General features: G+C 34.9%; 1 protein-coding gene across 3 annotated transcripts in view; it reads right to left on the bottom strand.

The window, feature by feature from the left end:
- The window catches only part of LOC102592350 (uncharacterized), a 17,809-nt gene extending 8,917 nt beyond the window's left edge, over nt 1-8,892 (bottom strand). The window contains exons 1-5 of one of the 3 annotated variants that reach the window (XM_015310291.1): nt 8,797-8,892; nt 8,062-8,270; nt 6,227-6,443; nt 5,510-5,902; nt 1,073-1,368 (exon numbers count right to left, since the gene is read on the bottom strand). In XM_015310291.1, coding sequence (XP_015165777.1) covers nt 1,073-1,367 — 295 coding nt within the window. In that variant the 5' untranslated portion in view covers nt 1,368; nt 5,510-5,902; nt 6,227-6,443; nt 8,062-8,270; nt 8,797-8,892. Of the gene's footprint in view, nt 1-1,072; nt 1,369-5,509; nt 5,903-6,226; nt 6,444-8,003; nt 8,271-8,796 lie in introns of all 3 variants that reach the window. The other 2 variants (XM_006350942.2, XM_015310290.1) reach the window with 2 other exon arrangements.
- Nucleotides 8,893-10,674: the final 1,782 nt, after the last annotated feature.

Genomic DNA, 10,674 nt, shown 5'->3' on the forward strand with positions numbered 1-10,674 from the left:
TGCTTTTGTCCGGGGGGGGGGGGTTGTATTCCAGACCATCTTCCAGGGCCAAGGTGTCATCATTCCATCTGTTGCATTCAACTGATTGTGACCACCTTCCAGGGCCAAGGTGTCATCATTCCATCGGTTGCATTCAACTGATTGTAGCATGTTTTCACTGTGAAGATGCCTCTCTTTTGCCCCCCCCCCCCCCCCCCTCCATTGTTCTACATAAGTTATGTGTTTCATTCAACTATTAAACGGAACAGTTGAAGTCCGAATCACATAGTAATTTAGGCTTTAGGATTGAATGACTCAAAATATTATACTAAACCATAAACTTGTGCCTGCACGTTTATAAGTACAACAACACACAGGAGACTGTGGTTAGAACAAGGAACACAAAGTATACTTTCCTTGCAAAAACAAAGCATACTGAAGTAATAACTTAGGAGGATAAGTTATCATTTATTCTTCAAACAAGAATTATCCATTTCTGTGATACAAAGAACTACCATATCAGTACACCACTCTAGGTAAAATCCAGATGCACAACTAAAGTGAAAATTCAGTTTGTGCCTGGAAAACTGAAATCGGGAACAAAAATCACAAAATAAAAATGGAACTGGCAATAACTTTTCACCATCTCCCACTGCTTTATCCCCAAAAAAACCCATGGGAGGGAGGCTTCTTTATGGAAACAATAATCACGACATAATTTAGTTTCTTTCTTGTCAAAGTGTAAGATTCTTTCATCTACAAACTCATCAAAAAGGGATTTTTCATCTTCAAATTAGATTAGCAAAGCACTGTAGCAAATGAATAGTTCACAAAAAGTGAGACTGATATCAACCCATCAACTTGATAAAGTTTGGTCATTCGCAGAACTTGAACATAGTTGCTTTTAGACATGATCACAAGACATCTGCCGTCTCTAGATTGATCAGGTGTAGCCAGCAGCCAATATTCTATGATCAACTTCTTCAAGAAATGCTAAATACTAGAAATGAGAGAATTTGATGTACATGTACGTCAATAAATACTGCAAATCACATGTAACTGAAATCTTAGACTGCAACATGATTATACATACTTGAAATAGGTGGTGATTGGTGATGCTTTGAAATCAAAATTGTCAGCCATTCCACTACGCCTTTTCTTGTACGCCACTTTGTGTCAGAATTTATGGTACTTGTATGCCCAAAAGCATCCAAATAATCCTCTGAGACAACATATAGCATGTTCCTTGAGCTTCCTTCAGTACCCACTACAGCAAGGATTAACTCCCCTGAGGTATCCTTCAAGTAGTAGTGCACAACACGGCGGCCCTTCCCCTGAGAAACAACGTGCTCTTCCCACGAACTAAATACATGACTATCTGTATCCATCCTAATGCCACAGAGAAAGAGTTTGGATTAATCGAAAAATAGCCCAGTTCTTAAACACCCTCATCCAGAAACATATAATCATTTTAGGATAAAGAATCATGAGCAAACATAATCCTTCTAAGTTCTGTTACAATTTAGGACCCGATCAAACAGACATAAATGACTGGAACAAAAGACATCAGATACAAAGGACAGATTTTTCCAACAATTAGCTCCTAATGGTCATATAAAAAAATGAAAGAACAGCATCAAACCACAACCCCAAAATGAAACACAGACAGAGTTTTGCTTATCCAAAGATAAACCAACCTTAATTCCAGAAAACTCTCAATACAGCTCAGCTACTAAGAACAGATAATTTTTTTCAAGAATTGCCAACCAAGGATCAAATTCACAATGAAAAACAACAATGAAGCCCAAACCCAAGTGAAAAATGAAATAGGGTTTGCTGATTTTCAAACATTAATCATGTACAAGAACAAAAACACACAACATTGAACCAGCATTGAGAAGACATCAAGTGCTCACACTTACAAGCAGCAAAAAAGAACCCAGAATTCAAGAAAAACAAGCTAAGCACGTGACTAGAACAAAAACACTTAAAAAAGAAATGGGTTTGCTGATTTCCAAAAAGATTAACCATGTACAAGAACAAAAATACAGAACATTGAACCAGCATTGAGCAGACATCAAGTGATCACACTTACATCAAATAGCTTAGGATTGGAAAAGAAAACAAGCAGCAAAAAAGAACCGGGAATTCAAGAAAAACAAGCTAAGCATGTAACTAGTACTGACTGACCTCAAAATAGCAAAAGTTTGTTCCTTTATTGAGAAACTGAGCTTTAGAAAAAAGCCAGAGAATGCTGAGTTGGGTCTTTTGTCTACAAGCGGTGACAGTTAGGGAAAAGGATAGAGTAAAGAGTAAAAGAACAAGAAAAGAAGAAAGAGAATGGGGGAGAAAAAGCCAAATGCCATTGTTGCCAACACAAGCAAAAGGTTTGAGCTTTGGGTTTTTGTCTGAACTTTGTGACATGTGGAAGCAACAAGAGGGGAGAAACACAAAACTGAAGTTTTTTGAGTTTTAGCCTTTACACTAAACAAATTTAGTGTTACAACAGTATTAGTGACAAAAAATGTATTCCAAAATTAAACTAAAAAGTGTGATCTTGAACCCGTTTCATGCTCATGTCAGGTTGGGGTAGTGCAGAAAAAAAAACCCTGTGAAATTCTATTCAATTTATCGTAATCGATTAGTTAATATGTTGGTTATCTGTATTTTTTAACATGAAAATATTCTTTGGCATATCAAATTATGTGTATAGCCGTGAAAAAAATTCAACAAAAGACAAAAACAAATCACTATTCGTAATAGAAACTTCAATTTGTTCACAATATTAATCATATTTTCTGATAAACAGCTCTAATCAGCAAATTTTGAATTGATTGATTCAGAGTATTAATTATCAATCCAGCTATGAGGCCGTTCCACAGAACTAAGAATAAACAGTGCATTACTCGAAGCAATCAGTATTAAAAACTAGACAAAGAATAATATGAAAAGGAGAAGGGGGTTTAACCACTTCTTTTCTTAGCAAATAAAAAGCTCATGCTGTTTCTCTCTGAGAACATGAAAAAAGCAATCTGACAGCTTTAGTAATTGAAACCAAAAAATGAGCGATCAAAAGATAACCTAACAAGAATCAAGAGGTTGTAACATGATAATGGAAAAATCAGGCAACAATATTTCTCTGTTAATTTGAAATACTAAATGAAACCACAAAATAATTTGTTTTGAAATGCCTTGTGTACAATTGAAATGCCTTGTGTGCAAATGCCAAAGAATGCATCCCAGACGAAATGCCACAAGGATGTGTATCAGTTTCTCTCCCGAGACCACTTTTCAGTGCGAGAATTTCATTAGGTAGTTGGTAATCATCTAATTCACCACTATATTTGACATCGTGAATAATAAGGATCTTATAGTGCCACTAGTTGAGTCATAAGGCAATCCCGAAATTCCTCCAGGAGAAATCGTGGATGTGGAATTACTATTGATTCTCTTGTGGAGAGATTACATAGCAACAGGTTGGAATTCTCGAAATCCACATTATTATCACAAACTGTGATAATAGTCAACCCATTGCAAAAACAATTGATTGCGCAAAACCCTGGTTTAGAGTTTGAAGGGCAATCAAGTTACTGTACATCATCAACCAGTTGAACCGACAACAAGACAACAATAGAATGAAAATATACAATCCTTGTGGCACTTCTGGGAAATAAGAATTTTTTGGGAATTTTGGTCATTCTTAGCATATTTAAGATGCTTCATCTTTTAAAGTAAGGCTCGAAGATCAATGATTTCCAAAGTCTTGTGACAAATTTGAAACGAAGAAGAGTCTGCACAGGTAATTTCCTGAGTATATCAACAAGTATTTCCTATGGGAAGTGACAACCGTGACATAGGAAGGACAACAAAGAGTGATCATAGTATTTGAATTAAATGTTAGAACAATTTATTCATCTTCTAATTTTTTTTTAAAAAAAGTGGTAATAGATTTTCAAGAAAAAAGAGTTTGAAAAATGGGTGGGGCAACATTTTTGGAGAGTCGGAGTAACATAGCAAACACATACTCAGAGGAAACTTCATAAAGTTAAGACAATTATGCATAACCAATAAGAGAGTGTACAATACAAGAGCATGCCAACTTCTTGGCCAACTTCTAAAACTTATACATATAGTATAACCAAAAGAGTGCGCTCGGATGGTAAGCACCCTCCACTTCCAACCCTGAGGTTGCGAGTTTGAGTCACGAAGGGAGAGAAAAGGTGGGAGCTCCTAGGGAGGGATAAAAAAAAGAATGCTTGCTTATAGATCTATAAGATGTCTTTTCCAAACAACATGGCTGGCTGGGCATAAAGAAGTTAAGTACACAGAATGAAAGTTTACTGAAGAAATGGTTATGGAGATTTTGTTGTGAAGATACGGCACTATGGAGGAGATTCATCTCACAAAAATATGGGCTTCAGAATAGCTGGATTACTGAGGAGGTGATTGGTACCTTTGGATGCTCTATGTGGAAAACAATTAGAAGATTGTGGGTCTCTTTCACTAACAAACTGAAGTACAAAATTGGTTATGGGGAATAGACAAGTTTTTGGAATGAACTATGGATTGGGGAAGAGGATCTGAAACCTATTCATCTTGAGCTTGCAACAGATGGATAAGGTGGCACAAGTATGGAGTCCTCAAGGGTGGAACTTGATTTTTAGGAGGGCACTAAATGATTGAGAAATCAATAGAGTAGCAGACTTGCTCCATACCCTAAATGCCTTTCCAGGGACAACTTTAGGCCCTGATTTGCCAATCTGGAAGCTGCATAGCAAGGGGTCCTATACTGTGAAATCATGTTACTGGAGTTTGAATTCTAGACAGACAATGACAACAAAATGGCCAAGGAAACTGGTTTGGAAAGTTAAAATACCACATAAAGTCTCGTGCTTCATCTGGTTGTTGATCAGGAGAGCCTGTTTAACCCACGAAGTACTACAGAGAAGAGATATCCAAATTTGCTCAAGGTGTTTTATGCGTGAGCAAGAGGCAGAGACAAATACTCATTTATTCATGCATTGCAAAACAGCTGCAATTCTATGGAACATGTTCTTCTGTATACTTGGGATAAGCTGGGTAATGCCAAGGACCTCATTCGATATGCTGCAAAGTTGGGAAGGAGTGGGGAGAAGAGGATCACAAGAAGATTGGTGGAGAAGTATTCCAGCAAGTGTTTGGTGGACATTATTGACGAAAGAAACGAAAGAAGCCATGATGGGCAAGCTAGCAGTCTTCAGAAGATCAAGATGAAGAGTGTAAGTTTTTGTAATTTTGGTGTAAACAAGATATAGTGGGGGAGATAGATAGCTTAGTTGAGTTCATAGGACAATTGTAAAGTTTCTATCTAGACTTTGGTCTGAAGTATACCCTCTAGGGTTGTAAATCCCACCCCGTCATCTTTTACCTGATGGGCTTTTTGGTGCGAATATACAGTTACCATTATAAAAAAAAGATTATTTTCCATGTTTTGCAGTCAAAGACCTATACATTTACAAAGGCAAATCAAGCACTGTTGAAAGTTACTTACAAATCAAAATTTACCCACAGTGCCAAAAGTATTTCACCATTATCGAAAAGAACTAGCGACTGCTAGACGCCAGCATTATAACTTGTAGAATTGTCTGAAATCAGTTCTTGTTACCTGCAAGAAAATCAATACACCGTCGCTTTTTCAGTTTAAGGACATCAGTGTCTTGCTTCTCTGTTGAGTGTTTACAAGTTGATGTCATTTTGTTGTCTTCACGTGACACAAGCTTGGGAGCCATCTGCTTTTCGCAGTTGTCAGGTTCTTTGATACTGCACTTGGATACATCTTTTAAACTAGAGCTTATGAACGACTTTATATCTATCTTTCCCTTAACTTCAACCCATTTGTCATCGACCCTGTTCTTCCTTTGAATCTCCAATAATATGTTCTCGCCTGTTATTGAGATAAAAAAAACACCTTGGTGCATCAGGCATGACCAACATTAATCATTAAAAATCCAAGACAACAAATTAGCCAGAAACTAGGACTACTGTTTAAAACTGTTTCCACTGCTAAGTTAGAAAGTCAATTTATGACAATACTGAGCTTAGACATATGAGTTCAAGTAAGAATTTAAAATAATTAGAGACTCCAATTTTGCATCCATTGGCTGTTGAGTTATGCTTACGCGAAGTTGCTATGCATCAACCGATAAGCAAGAATTCTCCTTTAATTTCTATTAGAACTTTTTAGTTTTTGGGGACTGTTATTTCTTACCAGGGAAGTAAACCTGAAGATGACCACTTCCAGTGACATCAAATCCAGTAACAACACCTTCCCACCACCCGTTAGATCACCAAGCATCAACTGCAGCTCCTAGTTCAAAAGAATAGTCAGAAGAATCCTCCTGAGGCTGGGGCCGAACTGTGAGGCGTCCAGTGCATCTCATGCCCAATTTATCAGAGACTGCAACTTTGTAGGAAGGAATCCATTCCTATAAATCAAGCAAAGGTGATGAGAAGACAGGGTGAAGGGAGAACGGGACCAGTCAATATACGTAAGTAGATCATAAGTTATAGTCGCACGGGACAAACTTCAAAGATGAGAATTTCAACCGTGTTCTAGATGCTTTTTGTGCGGAGCTGCTAGGGAAAATAAAAGCCAAAGGGTAGTGGCTGCAGGTTTTCCTTGTCATAAAAAAAAAATAAAAGCCACTTATTCATTCATTGTGTTGTTACCGGGAAATTATGGCAACTATTCTTTAACATAGTAGGAATCAGATGCTCGATGCCAGCAACAAGTGTTGATTTACTGAAATGTTGGAATCTGACAGGACAGTTAGTCAGAAAAATTGGTGCAAACTTGTCCCTACTTGTTATGGTGGACTATTTGGAAGTAGAGGAATTGTGGAGCTTTTGAAGACAAATATGATTTTGTGCAGAAAATCAAGATGAATTGTATATTTTTGTTTCATTTTTGGTATAAAACAAAGCTATGTTGAGGAGGCTGAATCAATAGTTGATATGGTAGGATCCTTATGAAGAAGTAACCTAAGCTTGGTTGGGATTTTGTAAAGCCTTTGTGCACTGTTATAGTGCAACTTTAATATATACTGGTAACTAATGCTAAGACGTCATGAGATTGGTCATAACTATTGTTCTATATTAAGTTGTTATGTGCTTCAACAATTAAATGAAACAGTTGAAGTTCGAATCACATAGTAATTTAGGCTTTAGGATCGACCGACTCATAACGTTTGAATCAGCCAAAGAAAAAGGCCTCATTCTCAAAAAATATTATACCAAACCACAAACTTGTGCGTTGCACATTTTTCAAGTACAACAAAATACATGCGACTGTGGTTAGAACAAGAAACACAATGTATACTTTCCTTGCAAAAACAATGAAGTAATTATTTAGGAGGATAAGTTCCCATTTATTCTTCAAACAAGGATTATCCATCTCTGGGATTCAAAGTACGACCATCAGTACACCACTCGGCACTCTAGTTTAAATCCAGATGCACAACTAAATTCAGCTTGTGCCGGGAAAACTGAAGTGAGTTAAAAAAATCACAAAATTAAAATGGAACTGGAAATAACTTGTCACCATCTCCACTGCTCCCTCCCCAAAAAATCCACGGGGGAGGCTTCTTTATAGAAAGAATAATCGCAACATAACTTAGTTTCTTTCCTTTCAAAGCATAAGATCTTTCATCTACAAACTCATCAAAAAAGGATTTTTCATCTTCAAATTAGATTAGCAAAGCACAGTAGCTGATGAATAGTTCACAAAAAGTGAAACTGATACTAACCTATCAAATTGATAAAGTTTGGACATTCACAGTACTTGAACATTGTTGCTTTTAGACATGATCATAAGACATCTGTCATCTCTAGTTTGATCGGGTGTAACCAGTAGCCAATAATCTATGATCAACTTCTTCGGGAAATGCTAAATACTAGAAATGAGAGCATTTGATGTACATGTACGCCAATAAATATTGCAAATCTCATGTAACTAAAATCTTAGACTGCAACATTATTATACATACTTGAAATAGATGGTGATCAATGATGCTTTGAAATAAAAAACACCAGCCATTCCACTACCTCTTTTCTTGCACGCCACTTTGTGTCGGAATTCATGGTACTTGTGTGCCCAAAAGCATCCAAATAATCCTCTGAGACAACACATAGCATGTGGCTTGAACTTACTCCCCTGAGGTATCCTCAAGTAGTAGTGCACAACACGACGGCCCTTCTCCTGAGAAACAACGTGATCTTCCCACAAACTAAATACATGAATATCTGTATCCATCCTGATGCCACAGAGAAACAATTATTTTAGGCTAAAGATTCATGAGCAAACATAATCCTCCTAAGTTTTGTTACAATTTAGGACCCGAACCGAAATGATTGTAACTAAGAACATCAGACATAAAGAAGACATTTTTCCAGGAATTAGCTCCTGATAACCATATAAACAATTCAAAAAACAGCATCAAACCACAATCCCAAGTGAAACACAGACAGAATTTTGCTTACTCCAAAGCTAAACTAACCTTCAAGAAAATTCTCAGTACAACTCAGCTACAAAGAACAGATTTTTTTCAAGAATCACCAACCAAGGACCAATAAATCCCAAACCCACGTGAAAAACGAAATGGGGTTTGCTACTTTTCAAAGATTAACCATGTCCAAGAACAAAAACACACAATATTGAACCAGCATTGAACAGACACCAAGTGATCAGACTTAAAACAAATAGCTTAGGGTTGGAAAAGAAATAAGCAGCAAAAAAGAACCCGAAATTCAAAAAAAAAAACAAGCTAAGTATGTACTGACCTCAAAGTTTGTTGCTTTATGGAGAAACAGAGCTTGAAAAGGCCTAAAGAGTATCCTTCTGGTTATGGCAGCCGAGGTCTTGCCTCTTTTATTTTGGGGCCACCTCTCAATTGATTTTGCCACTTTTATATAACAAAACATCACCTAAAAAATAAAAATCTATTTAGTTAAGGAGATAATTTACTTGGAAGTAAAAAAAATTTAAATCCAAAATTACACTAAGAAATTTTCCATAAATTGAGAGATATTTATGATGTATATTCACACATCAACATAATAAACAATATATATATATATATATAAGTATAATATTTTAATTATATTTTGTTAGTGAATTAATTGTTTATGACAAATAAAGTTTTATATAGGCTTTCATTTTTACATGTTGAGTTTCAATTCAATTCTAGATCAAATTCAAACTTATGAGTTTGTCCCGTCTTTTATTAGTTATCTTTATAAAGAGAAAGTTGATTTCTGAACCTCCTTCATATCATATCGAAGTAACTTAGAAAAAAGAACAAAATTTGATTCAATTTATTTTAATTGATCAGTTAACATGTTGGTTGATCATATTCAGAAATATAGACAAAAATTTATTGACTTGTCAAATTATCTATCAAATCACAAAAAAATATAATAACAGATAAAACACAACTTTCCTATCCATAAAGTTCACAATATTACTACCCATAAGCAAGAACTATCTGACCATAGTTGTTGGTGATAACTTGAAGTTCCTTGTTAAGTTATATAACATCTTAAGCATGTGGTATAATGCGATTTTAAGTTACAAAGTCTATCAAAAATATTTCTATCTTATTTTAATGTTTATATACATCTTATTCTTCTAAATCCAACTATGTATATCTAGTTATAAAAAATGTTTGAGAAGTAGCGAAGTGATAATATTGAATTGACACATGCTATTTTAATGGATAGATAAAATGATAGAAAATTCCGAACATGTTTGAGATTGAGATATAGTTAAAATGATGCATAAACCTATATTATAATGTTGATCCGTCCAACAATATTAGGACCTCCCCAAGACAATGACGGTAAACTTATCTTTTATTCTATCCATTTCATATTACTTGACATTCATACTAAAAATAGTCATTTCTATTTGCTTGTTCAATTTATATAATCATGAGAATTATGTTATATTTTTCTCAATTCATCCGTATTATTAAATAACTACATAAATTAGTAATAGTCAAAGTTAGAGTTTTAAATTATCATTAATAAAGTTAGTTTAATAAAATTCACATTTAATTTTAAAAAAAATCCACAAGTTTTACCTTCAATTATTTGGGCGTTTCTAGTAATTAAGCTCATACATTGTACTGAGCGTACGTTTTAAACATTTGGATACTGATTAGTCCTAACTTGATTATAACATTTGGATACTTATAACAAAAATTACTTTCATTTTTCTTGTATTGACATTATTATAGCTACATAAAGTAATTGTAATAGTCAAATTTAAAGTTTCAACACATCATTGAGAAAGTTAATTTTGTAAAATAAATCTTTAATTAAATATTTCTTAAAGGGTGTGTCAAGTCAACATGAGTCAAGTAATATAAAACAGAAGAAGTACTATCGAAACTGATAAAAACCCTTGAGATGCCAACGTTTAATTGGACCACTAATCATATATTTGATTAATTTCCACATAATATATCGGTTATACAAAAATTAAACCTCTCATGTATTTCATTAATTTCCCATATAATATTAACTCTTCACCTTCCTATCATAAATCCCTATAGCACTATATAATCCCACACGTCCTCCATAGTTTTCTTATACAATTAATCACACAAATCCCACTATTTTTTTTTGCTAATTAACAACATGATGAATAGTACTCTC

Source organism: Solanum tuberosum, unplaced genomic scaffold, assembly GCF_000226075.1.
Source record: "Solanum tuberosum cultivar DM 1-3 516 R44 unplaced genomic scaffold, SolTub_3.0 scf00131, whole genome shotgun sequence".
In the NCBI taxonomy this organism is placed as follows: Eukaryota; Viridiplantae; Streptophyta; class Magnoliopsida; order Solanales; family Solanaceae; genus Solanum; species Solanum tuberosum.